Source organism: Pterocles gutturalis, unplaced genomic scaffold (genome assembly GCF_000699245.1).
Source record: "Pterocles gutturalis isolate BGI_N339 unplaced genomic scaffold, ASM69924v1 scaffold18357, whole genome shotgun sequence".
NCBI lineage: Eukaryota > Metazoa > Chordata > Aves > Pterocliformes > Pteroclidae > Pterocles > Pterocles gutturalis.
The window spans coordinates 1-14196 of NW_010115783.1; the positions used below are offsets into that span (position 1 = coordinate 1).

The following is a 14196-nucleotide window of genomic DNA, read 5'->3' on the forward strand; positions in this document are numbered from 1 at the left end:
CAGAGCCATGGCAGCGTGGCTGTGGGGAGAGCAGCTCCGAACGGCCCCGCGGCTTCAGCTGCCTTCCGGGGACGGGGTTCTGGGACCCTTCAGCCTTCCTTCAGCTTTCTTGCTTACTGTGTGCTTCACAGCGTTAGGTTGTCCAGGTACATTGATGAACTTTGTATTTTTTTCTGGAAGAAATATGATTCTTATTTATTTATTTTTCTTTCCGCTGCTAGGGCGAGACTACAGATTTTGAGTTGTTAAAGCATCAGCTGTCAGATCCAGACATAAAGGTAAGAGTCTTGGTAGTAAGGGGTCTGATGGTTTAAAGTTTGGCTGTCTGAGTGTAGTCATTGGGCAAATTGTTCTGTTGCATTCCCAAATCCTTTGCTTTAAACATCTAGCTGCATTTAACAGCTTTTTACTTTGTGGAAGCTGTCAGAATTAAAAAACTAAATGAAAGGGAAGCAATTGTGTGTCTATACACATCTATATCTTATATGCAAGATCTTGATAAATGATGTCTCATGCTTACAGACACTTTAGAGTGAGAATCTTTTTGCTTTGTGATAAGGTCTTCCTTTGTTCCAGATACCATCTTTCTAGGTCACTGATGCTTGTCTTTACAGATTGCTTCTGTAGATAAAACCTTGGTTTCTGACTTTCACAGCCTTTTAGGTTGCATGAATTTTTACCTTCTACTGTTCTCACTAAAAATTTTGTTTAATTAAGCTGTAAGGTATGTGTCCAAATAGCAGTTATACCCAGAAGTGTCGTTTCACGGCTCCTCTGTATAGCTGTGAGTACCCACCACCTTTGCTTGTCTTTCTTTTTTCCTTTTTTTTTCCCCTTTTAATTGCAGGAAGCATAATGCTATAGTGAGTTCCTTTTCTCTTTTAAAAAAACATTTTGTAAATACTTTGGTTTTGGCAGGCCTTTTGGAGTGTCCAGGCAAAACCAGAGTAAAATTGTCTGTGGAGAGTTGCTTGTGTTTCAGTATCTCTCTTATTTCGAGACTTGAATGTCCATCCTGCTTTAAGTAGAGGAAAAGAAAATTAAGATTGAATGCCATTTCTTCTAAGTGTGTTCTGTGTGAGTGAGGTTTGCATGGCTTGTCCAGTCTGTAACTTAAGCCTTCCAGGCAGGCTGTTGGTTTAGGAGTTGGTTGCATTTCTTCTCACATTCAGGAGCTTTCATTGGTTAGGACACAAACTTAAAGACATTCCTCACATGTTAAGGTGAAAATAATTCATATTTACAGGCTTAATATTTGGCTTTTTATTTTAAGAATTTTGTTATTTTCTAGTAATAAATACTGTTTATTGTAAATTCTTTTTTCTACTTATTTTAAGGATGCCCAGATCATTAATTGGCTGCATGAATTTCGAGCTGCTGTTGTGTATTTGACCAAAGAGCTTGAACAACTGGTCAGCATTTTGCTGGTAAGTATCTGTTTGTTATATGGGAAAATTAAGAGTTTAGTACTGAACATCTTTCTCTGACATCTTGGTCTTTGCTTACTTTCAGAAGCTGCCATGGTTGAGAAGAAGCCGAGAGGTAGTGGAAGAATATCTGGGTTTTCTTGGCAATCTAGTGTCAGCACAAACTGTCCATCTCAGACCATGCCTCCGGATGATTGTATCACAGTTTGTCCCCCGTAAGTTACTTTTCTCTTATTCATCTTTGTTTGCTTATCAAAACGTCTTTCCTAGATAAATTCTGTATAAATATAGTGTGCGACATGATTAATTATTGGGTTGGGTTTTTTTCCTGTTGGTTACTTTCTTAACTTCAATGGTTGAATTGTGATACGGATAGTTTTCTGTACCTAGATTTTAGAAGGCATATTCTAGTGGCTAATACAGACCCCATTTATGAAGATGTCTTGGAAAGGGATGAACTGTGTAATGTTATTCTTATTACTGAAAAACAAAAGCTGCAGTGAGGCTCATGTCAGATGTTCTCAAGAGCCTCCTGCTTCTGTGAATGAAGCAGTCTTTCTGATTGGCTTCTGCTTATTTTAGAGATACTTGTGGATAATTTTGATGCTTTAGTCCTGATGAAGACTGTTGTCCAGTGTGTTTGATTTGTCATTGAAACTGTTACCTGTAAGATTTTTACAATATTTGTACAATAATCTCACTTTTTGCTAGCTCGAATAACCATCAGAGAAGATGATGTGGATATTTCAGATTCCGATGATGATGACGAAAGTGAGTATAAGGGAAGCATGGCTTATATATGCTCCTGTAATACCTTGACTAAAGAACTATACAGTTCATGTTGCTCGTTTTTTATAAAATTAATTTAGCTGAGTAATGTAAAACATTAAGAAACAGCACATCCTTAAATTCCCAAGTCAAAGACTTTCTTGTACTTGAATCAGTGGTGTGGTGACCCACTCCTTGTTACTTTCAAAATATTCCTGTTGGTGCAGTATCTGTGGAGTATCTTATCTTAAAAATAAGACTGAATGCATAGGAAAACATTCCTAGTCCTAGATTGTTCCAATGCCAAAGAAAAGCTGGGACATGTTTGTTTTACATTTTATCTATCTTGATAAAACTAGGCAGTTTGGGGGATTCTTGCGTCTTCTTTTTGTTGTCTGCCTATGGTAAGCTGCAAAATTAGTGTGTTTATTGATAAGGCAAGCAGATAGATGTCTTTAAGAATTTAATGTTTTATTATCTTGAATGCTGGAATAAATTTCAATTCTGCTTGAGATGATCCAGCTACTCTTCTGCTGTTCACCTGTGACACTGTTTGGATGAGAAGAAGCCTGCTATAGAAGCCTGATTAGCTGTTTGACTCTTGGGAAAATGAGGCATAATCTTCTGATAGATTTTTATCTAGTTACAGACTTGGATTTAACATCTTCTAAATATTTGTGTATTATGGGATAATTTCTGTATTTCCAAGTTTAACATTCAGTATGAGAGCATATAACAACAATACCTGGCCTTGGGGTTGGCGGCACATTCAGAGTTTATTGATTGCGGTGCCATGAATTTTATTTGGAATTATTTTTCGTGCTTATTTTGGCAGTAAGGCAGTTCAACTTAAAAAAAACCAAAAACAAACCAACAACAAAAAAACCAACCCCCCTTCATCCCCGTACTGAAAAAAACCCCAAACATTCTGTCAAATGCAATTTCCTTGGGAATCTATAAAATGTTTAGTTAATATTAACTGTTTTTCTGGTTCCTGATCGGTTTTCCATAACCAAATGCATAAGAGTACTTTTTTCTTTCTTTAGACCTTTCTGAAAACTTTAATACATGCCACAGAGCGTTGCAAACTGTTGCAAGATATGTTCCTTCGTAAGTATATGATCTGGTGGTTTTGTATGTCCTTCCCTTGCAGATTCAAAGCTTGTGAACTGATGAATTGGGTTTTTTTTTCTCTCAAGTGGAAGTATAATATTTCGTTTCATTGCATGATTTTTCCTAGTATTAACTAACTGGAGGAATGCTGTATCCAGTCATTATGAAATTTCCATAGGCATCAGCAGCTGAAAATCCTGTCAATGGAAATAGGAAGTAGGTAGAGTCATGTTCATAGCAATGTGTTTGAAGTGGCTTCTAACAAGTCCATGGTGAAAGTTTGCCACCTGTTATCTGTTAGGTGATCATTGCAAAAACAGATTTTTTACAATTGCGTACCTTAAAATAAAGTTACTGTGAAGTAAGCTTATTCCAGTCTGTCTTTAGAGTGCTGGAGCTTCAATATTTGCTCTCGTGGTAATAACCTATTAACTTTTGGGGTTGGCTTTTTTTTTTTTTTTTTTTAATTGTAGGACACCACAATTTCTCATGCCGATACTGGTGGAAAACTTTCCTTTCATTAATAAATCGGAAAGAACTCTGGTAAGAGCTGTGAATACTTTTTTGTTCACTTGTTTTTTAGTGTCACCCTGTAGAGTATATTTATACAACTGGCTTGGTGGCACTGAATGCAGATTTTTGGGTGTATTGTTTAAGGTTCTTGTTATTTTTATATATATATGTGTATATATGTGGGTGTGTCTGTTAAGTATAAGGTTGTCTAGGCATACTGAAGTTCCTTGTGCATAAGCATTATGCTAGTCTTTAATGACATAACTGCATATCTTTTCCACAGGGTTGCTTTCTTAATCAATGCACAAGATGGACCTCTGTTACAATGAATCTCAGGGTTGCATAGTAAGGAGACGGTAGGATGCCTGTCTCATTTGTTGTCAAAACTGGAAAGTGTTTATCAGAAGAGCAGGGGATTTGATAAGCAGGCAGAAAGCAATGGATGTTAAAGGTGAAGTCCAAGTTGCCAGTAGTGTAGGGTGGTGTTTTACTGCATCTTTGGTATAGTGCTCATGTGTGGTAAAAAACAAGCTGGAAGCTTTTGACAGGTTACAGCTCTTGTGTGATCTTTATATTTGCTTGTTCCAACTCGATATGTTGGCACTTCATTTTACAGAAAGGCAGAGCCCTACTCCACCAGCCAAGTTCAGCTGGAGCTGTCTTTTGAACTAATCAAGTGCTGGAAAAACCCTGAAGTTCTTTGTATACTTTGCTAGTTTTTTGATTATTTGATTATATTTTTTTAATCCAGGTAACTTTGGCATCAGTTCCCTGCCTGTAAAACGAAGGGAATAATAGTTCTTATATGGTGTTAGGAGAAGAATTTTTATTTATTTATTTAGCAACTCAGCAAGGAGCAAGTAGTGAAGAAAGTCATAGCTGTGTTTTCAGAGCAAATGAAAATACACTTTTTCAAATGAATTAGTTTTCAAACAAATGAAGCGTAATGAAAATATGGTCCATGCATTGTTAAATATTTCCAGTTTATACGTTCTCATTAAACTACCTCTATGCATTTTATGTATTGAGGGAGCCAGATGGCCTGTGGAAAAATCGTATGTGCTCATGTAATTAAAGGTTGTGTTATAATGCATATTCACAAAGAAACTATGGTATACTTAAACATGGCACTTTCCCTAATTTTGTGTATTGACCTGACAGTTTTGCTATATGAAAGTTGCAGCATTCTCTTTTGTATGTATATGTGTATACATGGGTGGGCACATGGAACTCAGAACTTGTCTGTTAACCTGTTTGAGTTATAGTCAGAACAACTCTGAGGAGCCTTACTGTGGAATTTAGAATTGTTGTTGGTATACTATAATAACCTGAAATAAAGGTATATTCGGTCTCACTTTAAACTCTTCTACTAGATCTGGCTCTAGATGTAGTGGGGGATATGCTTGGTTTTTTAACTTTGCTAGAGAAATTTTTTACACAAAAACTCCTATGGAAATTAATAACTTTTCTTATAGAATATTTATACTCATTCTGTCTGTAAATAGTTGGAAAAATTTGCATGGAAATAGTAGATTAAGAAGTTAACGATAACAGTTTAACAATTGAAAGTGAATGTTTGGCTTATGCATTAATTTATTCTAAATTGAATACAGTCTATTTCAAACTACTTCTGTCTCTTTAGATAACAAACTAAGAAACTTGTTTTCTAAAAATCCTTGGCAGAAATGAGACTTTCTGTTAACATTATTATAAATATCAATTAATTTTGTGTTATAGGAATGTTATGTTCATAACCTGCTACGAGTTACGATGTACCTTCCAACTCTGAGGCTTCAAATTCTGGAGCTTATTATTGAAAAGCTGTTAAAGCTGGATGTAAGTTTGGTCTATATCATCTTTTAGGGAAGCTTGGTGTTACAATACACAGAATAAGAAATTAAATATGCTTCAGTGTTAAGCTCAGCAAAAAATACGTTGCAATAGTGCTCGTGATCATGAGTGTAAAACCAGCACTCCATTCCCAGTCTTAAGATGTTCCCATACCTGAGGGTAACTGTATGATGTGTACTGATGTGCCCTGCATGGGATCTCCATGCCAGAATTGAAATGGCTGTTTCATGGTGGTGAGTGCTAATGTGCAGAGAATATGCTTCTCTTTGCGTGGTTGGTCTGTTTTATCATCCCTTTGAAGTAAAAGGTTTTACGGCCTTTAAAAAGACAGGATGGGTAGCACTGTAAATTATTAAGAAAAAAGTCAGGAGGGACAGCATTTTAAATTATGAAAGCTTTTTATTTTAGAGAACCTCAGCATGTAACAGTCTGGGGAAAGCTTATATTCTGGTGGTGAAGTTTCAGGCAATTCAGAGTGTGTGTTTATGTATTACATACATATAATTTCCTTTAAAAATGTTTATTTAGTCAAGGACAAAATCTAGTCTAGAAATTACTTGTGTTGCATTCCTTATATAAATAATAAAGAGAAAAAAAGTTTCGTATTATTGTCATGGTCTTATAAAAATTCATTTCTTGCTTGCAACTATAGGTTAGTACTCCCCAGCAAGATATTGAAGATGCTGAAGAGGCTGCTAACAGCTCTGATAGAGATGAAAAATCTACAGAAGAGGGGCTTTTTGACATGGTTGGCTATCTTGTTCTACTTGAAGGGTTTTTTTTCGTAAAATTTTCATTTTCAAGGTGGCTATGAACTAAGACAATGTAGGAATACTTTATTGCTTTGTGATTAACTGCACTGCAAACTGAGACAGTGTAGGAATACGTTATTGCTTTGTCGTTACTGTACTGCACACAGCTCTTGAAACCTGAACGGTTGACAAAGGATTAATGTATTCTCCAGGGATTGACTTTATGTTAATACCCAGCGTACGTGCAGTGAAACAATTTAATTATGTAAAAACACAAGCAGCTATACAGAAAGCTAATTCACGAATTCATGATAGTTGGCCTTGTTTACAAAAATTTGCTTATGCACAGCTGTGTAATTAGATACTGCGTTTTAAGACAAAACTTTAGCACATCACTGAAAGAGAAATTTGGTTTTACTTTTCCTGTAATTTCTGTCTTTATGATGTTGTGTATATAAAAACTGCACGACTGCCATTTTATCTACCAGGAGGAAGATGAAGAAAGAAAAGGAAACAAAGTTGTCTCTTCCAGTAGTGAGAGAATGGCCCATCCACTTGCAGAGCGCCTTGATATCTTGATGACCATTCTGTTTTCCTATATTAAAGATGTTTGCCATGTGGATGGTAAGAGCACTTGAACTATAACCAAATTTGTTGTTTTACTAACAAGTAAGGAAAAAATAAGAGGAGTTCTTGCTTTCTGTTGCTGCAAAATAGACCCCTCGCCTGTCAGTGGCAGATTTCTGCCATCAACAGGCTGTAGTAGCATTTCCTGCCCCTGCCCAGCGTTACTGGCAGAGGATGCAAAGGTACATTTATAACTTTAAAGGTGTAGTCTTCAGTTGGAGACATTTTGCTTATAGAAATATGACACTGTATCCAAACTGGCATTACAGGTTATAAGGATAGAGTTTTGTTTTTTCATTGTGCTACAAAATTTAGGGGATTAGAAGTACTTTCTGATTAACCACAGTGTTCTATCATTTGGTCTGTTGTATTGCTTTGAGTATTAGAATTATGGATCCTTTCAACATCACAAGGACTGGAAGTAGATTAAAACAACCAGCCACGTCACTCAATTGGAATTGCTACAGCAAGGCTTTGTGTTATGGGGAAAAAAAAACTGAAAGAAGTGTCTTACACTAGGTTATTAAGGAGTTAGTTTTCTTAGAATTACACAATTAAAGCAGAATATTTAGAAACCATTTTGCTGTATCTGCTTCACATAAATCAGGTAATTTGTTTCTTAGTGTTTTCTTCTGGCTCTTCTGAATTAACCCATTGCAAGGTTTGCATGTCTGCCAGTTTTATATGTGTATGCCTGTGCACACACACAGATACTCTCCGTATACACCAGTGTAAAAAGGTCTGGAGTCCTGGAAGGTCTTACTATAAATATTTTTTAGGTGTCAGATAAGCCTAGAACTCAGCTTGACAGGGTTTCTTTACATATTTCTTACTGGTTTAGAAAGATATAAATGCCACTTTTGCAGCATGAGGGCAGGAAAAAACCTGAATTGGCTCATTTTGTTCCTTTTTTTTGTGTGTGTGTGTGTGTGTAGGCAAACTTGATATCAACAACACAAAGGACTTGTATCGGGATCTGGTTTCTGTTTTTGACAAGCTCATTTTACCAACCCATGCTTCATGTCATGTACAGTATTTCATGTTTTACATCTGCAGCTTTAAATTGGTGAGTAGAAGGTGTTTTTAAAATGCAGTGTCTTCTGCATCCTTGTTTTGGCTTTTTTTTTTTTTAGAAAAAATAGTTATTTTCTGCTGTAATTCTAATCTGAGGATAGTACATCAGGATTCATTGCTATCTTTGCTTTCTTTTCCTTCTCTGCTATTCCTTTCTTCAAGTTTTTCTTTATGTGGTTGCTTTTCCCATGTTGTTCATAAACTGCAAACAGATGGAATCTAAGCTAGTGTGAAGGAACTTGGTAAATGGACCTCTTTCACAAGACTCAGTTGGAGTCTTGAATCTGAGACACAGTGCTCTAGCAAGTTTCTTCAGTGTCCCAAAACTATCTTAAAGATACTGTGTTAGCTCTTCAATTTGAAATTCCTGTCTGCTCTTTGTTCCCCCCCTGCTATTTTCCCGTCTCTCTCAAGCAAACTGTTGTTCTTTCTCTTACCATAAAAAAGTCAAAACAGGCATCCTTCTTGCATAAGAGTAGCTAAAGATCCAGTTAAGCTAATGCCCTGTCTCTGAATTCACAGTGGTGAATAGTGGATGTGTAGAAACGAATATCAGAATGAGGCAAGCATGTCACAGTGCTTTGCTAGAATACCCTTTTGGCCTCCAGCAGCAGTCTACTAGCTTCCTGAGCCGAAGTGATGTTCTTTCATCGGAACGGCCCATGATGGACAAATTAAAGGAGAAAATATGTCATGATAGTATGCTTTTTGTACTGATGTAAATTTTTGGCATTGTGAACTTCTGTTTCAAAAAGTTCCACAATGTAACCATTTAAGGTGAAGAATCACTTTTGTTCTCTAGATTTTATTTCCTGCTATGTTCTTTGAATGTCCTTGACCTCTTTTGCTGCAAGAGACAGCGAACTGTCACTTCACATTTACCTTCTTACCGCTCTTGTTTTTAAACATCTCTTGTGTATCTATTCCTGGCTTTTTCTTAGACTTCTGGTTTCATTTACTTTTTACAACTAAGTATAGAAAAAGACACAGAAAATAGTGCTCTTCTGTCACGTGTAGGAATAGTCATTTACCACAGTTATAGGTAGATTTATTTTAATGTTTTGGTTAGGGAAATTGTGGGAATCAGGTATTGGGGTTCTATTGCTTAAACAGTGTCATCAGCATAACGACTCATGATTTCTATGTATCTTGTTTCCAGGGGTTGGCAGAGGCATTTTTAGACCATCTTTGGAAAAAACTGCAGGATCCAAACAATCCTTCAGTGATCAGGCAGACTGCTGGGAGTTACATTGGCAGCTTCTTGGCAAGAGCGAAATTTATTCCAGTTGTGTAAGTTGTTTTGATATATGATCAGAACCAAGCGATTTGTGATGATTGCTGAGGTTAAGTACAGAATTCACAGATTGCACACACAGTGTTGGTCTTCTATTCCCACTGCTTTGCCAGTAAGCCTGTGTCAGTGGTCTTGTTTGTCCTTTCTACAATACTGTCTCAGTATTGTCTTTAAGGTTCCAGGAAAGTTTTGCATTTACAGGATGCAGACTAATGATTGCTGGGATTCATGACTTGCTGTTTAAGGCTTCCCTTACCAAGAAATGCTGAGCACGGGTAGGTTATGTTAGGTGGAGCTGTGGATGCCTGGTATACCTGATGTTCAGAAGCAGATATTTTTAATGTCCTGTGTTAGGCATTTCGTGTAGGCTCTGAGGCAGGAAAATCAAGTGTTCAGGTATTTTGATACAGGTGGATTAAAATACTTAAGCAGATGGGTGAAAACGTCATCTTTTTTAGGTGCACATTCTGTATTTTTATGCTGTTAGGGGCGGGCTTGGTGACTTTAATGTTGAACTTAATTTGATATTGGAATTACATGTTGAACATGGGAGGCATCTCTCTCTCTTATACCTGTAACCCAGGATTCTAATTGTTTTCTGCACGTTTCACACGCAACAGGCATTCATGTATTAATCTTTTCTGGCATCTTGTGCTTTCACGGATTGGGGTTTTCAGTGCTGATACATTGATTCATTTTATGTTGAGATAAAGGAGAAAGCTCATAACAGAATCTCTTTTTTTACAATTAGATTTTCTTACTGCTGTTCTTATAATCACTAAGACCCTTGAATACTTGTTTAACATCTTTTCTACGCCATTTCAGATGCTATTTTTACACTTTTTTTCCCCTCCATTATAGTACAGTAAAAGCATGCCTTGATCTTCTGGTGAACTGGATGCATAAATACATTGATAATCAGGATACAGGGGCTAACGCTTACTGTGATGTAGCTCTCCATGGGCCATTTTATTCTACGTGTCAGGCGGTGTTCTATACACTTATTTTTCGTCATAAGCAACTCTTGGATGGAAACTTAAGGAAAGGTGAGTATATTAGGTTTGAATGGTATTTGGATTATTTTGCAAGTTTTACTATTGATGTGTTTTGTAATGGTCAATTCAGTCAAGTATTTGTTGGCAAGTTTATGATGTTGTGCTCTAAGTAAAGTGAGATAGCTTGCACACCTGTTGGGCTACCAAGCTAAATAATCTTTTTTCCCCTGCTATTGAAAACAATACCAATAACTGCTCAACGTTGATTTCTGGCCCCACTTACTAAGCATGTTAGAATTCCAGCTATATAAAACTAGTGTGGGCTTCTATTAATAATCTGTCTTGATGACTCTACCTCTGTGAGTCCTTGTAATGGCTGTGTAACTGTAGTGTCTGTGTTAGGAGGATCTCTGGGCTGTGGCAGGTTACCATTATGTAGAGTAGCTTTGCTGCTGAACAAGCTGTGGGCTAGATCTGTACTGTAAGAGGGCACCCTAGGATGTGCTTCTGTGGTGTTGTGCAGAGTTCAGGCTGGTCAGACTGGAAATTCCTAGAAATTAAGTTCAGTTTATATGATATATAACCTATATTTGTTAATTGCTCTTATTCTCAAGGTCTGTCATATCTGCAGAGTTTAAATTTTGAGCGCATTGTCATGTGTCAGCTAAACCCCCTGAAGATTTGTATACCCTCTGTTGTGAACTTGTTTGCTGCCATTACCAGGTACCTGCTCATTTATTTCCGTTTCAGCTTGGTACAGATATTTGTGTGTCTCTCTAAAAATGACACAATACTTAGAACATGGGTTTTGTTAGGCACAGTCTTGAGTATTATCTAAGACAACTCATAAGACTGCCCATATTCTAGGTGGAATAAGTTCATTTCTGGTTCAGTTTCAGTGAAATCCTACTGTACTGTGATTGCTTTGTTTGGAGCCAATATGATTCTACTTGGAGTGGTGTTTATAGGAGTGTAGAGGAAGAGAATAGACTCCTTACATTGTGACTGTCTTGAAAACTAGTATATACTAAGTTGGAAAACCAAAGATAGAGGTGATGATTGTTAAAAAATAACTTTGTATTTTAATACCATCTGAAATTCTTGCTTTGGTGTGCTAGAAATGCTTATCTTTTCTTTATTACCTTTTTAAAGGAAATACCAGTTGGTGTTCTGCTACACAATTATTGAGAGGAACAATAGGCAGTTTATACCAGTTGTTCGGAGTGGCACTGTGGGTGACCTTGTGCAGACATGCACTAACCCACTTGACAGTTTCTTCCCCTTTGATCCCTACATACTCAAAAGGTATAGTTTAAAAATAAACAACTTGTTTGTGCCTTGTAGAAAATAATAAGAAACTGTAGCGTTTCTGCAGTTCAGTTTCTTCCCTGATCTTTAGTACTTTTCATGATGCATGTTTTAACCAGAGATGGCCAAAGGTTTGAATTGAAATTTAGCCCCAGTGTGACATCTAGCAATGAAGAAGGAACAGGACTCAGTTTCCTAGGAAGTCTAGTTAATGTTTCATTACTTTTCTTTTGTTTTCCTTGTTTTACGCAGTCTCTAAAATATCATAATGTCAGCCTAATACATATTTTGTCGGAGCTGTGGTGGTGTGTCATTTTTTTGTTGTTTTGGTTTGTCTTAGATTTTTTTGCACTTTGAGTGTATTGATTCTTGATTGCAGACTTTGGCTTAGTGAAAATATCTTGCTTTTTTAATTTCTGTCTTTTTTTTTTGTCTCTTCAAAATCCATCACATAGAAGGGAGACCTTTTTTTGAAATAGAAATTATAAGTATTGATAATTTTATTAATATATTATTTTAAATTACACCAAATAGTGTATAATATAATCAATTATATAAATGATGTACTAATATTACTAAATAATATTAATAGAATTATTATTATCTTTAAATTTTGGAAGTAAATTATGCTTATTTGCGAGCATAGTGTAGCTGTTAAAAAAACCCATCTAGGAATTAGGAGACCTGACTATCAGAACTCCTCAAGCAAACAATTGTAATTTGTACCTATCAGCAAAAAGGAGTTATTTCTTCATGGGATTAATTGGGGATTATATAGGGATTAATTGAATAGTTTGTAAAACCCTACAGAGTGCTATCAAAATGCTAAGAATTTATATTGTATTATTAAAATGAAATAATACGTCTTTTACCGAATACGTTAACTCATACTGTTTTAATTTCTCTTTCAGATCAAAGAAGACCATTGACCCTTTTTATCAGTTTTGGGAAGAGCTGAGTGCTGAAGATCTTGAGGATCTGAAGAAACCCATTAAAAGGGTAATCTTATCAAAATGTAGTTCAGCTTTTGCCAAATATCTATCAGCTGCTTCTATTGGAGGATTAATTTTTTTAGTAGATAGGAGTACACTTAACATTTAGGGGAAACTGTGACTGAAATTTGGAAGCTTTAGGGATTGATCCATCCTTGCTTTGAGAGCACTTTTTCCCCCTTCTGCAGAGTTAGTTTGGGAGCACAGGACCACTGTGAGTGCTTATGAATGCTCTCAGAATATGGATGTGCTGATGTCACTGGGAAATCCATTTTGTAGATGTGGTTTAGTTCCCATATTTCATAACGAGAGTACATCTGATTCTCTCACCATTCCAACTAGTCATGACAATTGTAGTGCAACCCAAATCCTGAATTATGTCCTTCTAAAGGTCCTGTGTGGTCTGTTTACTGTCCTGCAGAATATCTATCCTATGTCAGAGTTTTGAGTCCTTTGAGCGGTGTGTTTTTCTATCCTTCCTGTGATAACATGTAAAAACACTTTATAGTTTTGTTGCATTGTTAACTGGTAACTTTATAAACTTTCCTACAGCATTTTGATTAGCAGATTTGATTATTGCAGTATTTCAGAATTTATTTTAGAAATACCCTTTTTGGTCTCAGCATTCATTACCTGCACCAAATCATAATAGAGACCTGGAGTATCTTTCTGCTCTCACTAATACTTTTAAATTTATGCAGGGTAATTCTGAAGATGAAGATGATGACTTTTTGAAAGGAGAAACCCCTCAAAATGATGGTGTGGTTGGAATTGCTCCAAATTCTTACGAGTCAAATACCCGGAGCCCTGTGAGCAGCATTGGCTCCCCTCCAGACTGTTATGTGCCGTACCCTCAATGACATGGAGAATTAGAAGTGAAAAGGTTGAAAATTGTGTGCAATTTCTTGCTCTGTAAAGAGACTTTAGTTCAGCTTTCCAAACTGGCAAATGTTTAACTACATTTAAGAAAAATTATTGTTTCTTAATCATCAGATTTCTATAGATATGTTATGATGAAGTCATATGTTGACAGAAAAGCTTAGAGAATAAATAGGGTGATATTTTACAAATTTCACATTGAAATGGTTTTTATGACTTAGCAGGATTTTTTTATCGTTTTTCCTGACTCTTGAAAACTTTGTTTACTAATGTTTCTCTACAAGGTTTTGTATAGCAGGGGTGAAATTCTGGTCTGTCTTCTTACTGATTTGTGTGGGGACCAGAATTCTGTTGTCAGTATTCAAACTGTGCTCTGATGGCTGTTTTTGAGTTGGTTTCTAAGTAATGGTGTGATCCCACGATAGGGGAGTCATGAGTCAAGTCTGATGGTGATTCTTTTGCCCCATCTCTTAAGCTTTTCCCATATGTAGAACAGTATTTGGTAAAGCCACTTGATAGTGGAAAGTGTATTCAGGTAGTAAGCATTATTGCTCCTTAAATCTGTAGCTGACGCACAGCTTTCCCAGCTATGAAGGTTCAGAC

General features: G+C 36.4%; 1 protein-coding gene across 1 annotated transcript; it reads left to right on the forward strand.

The window, feature by feature from the left end:
• Nucleotides 1-221: 221 nt before the first annotated feature.
• On the forward strand, nucleotides 222-13784 carry RRN3 (RRN3 RNA polymerase I transcription factor homolog (S. cerevisiae); the record flags this gene model as incomplete). The annotated part of the gene is made up of 16 exons (XM_010075313.1): nucleotides 222-278; nucleotides 1338-1427; nucleotides 1513-1642; nucleotides 2139-2198; nucleotides 3242-3305; nucleotides 3782-3851; nucleotides 5559-5657; nucleotides 6325-6420; nucleotides 6913-7048; nucleotides 7987-8117; nucleotides 9285-9415; nucleotides 10281-10465; nucleotides 11029-11137; nucleotides 11567-11719; nucleotides 12634-12721; nucleotides 13416-13784. Coding segments are annotated over 16 exons (1758 nt in total), but the record flags the coding sequence as incomplete, so codon positions are not given.
• Between the last annotated feature and the right edge of the window lie 412 nt (nucleotides 13785-14196).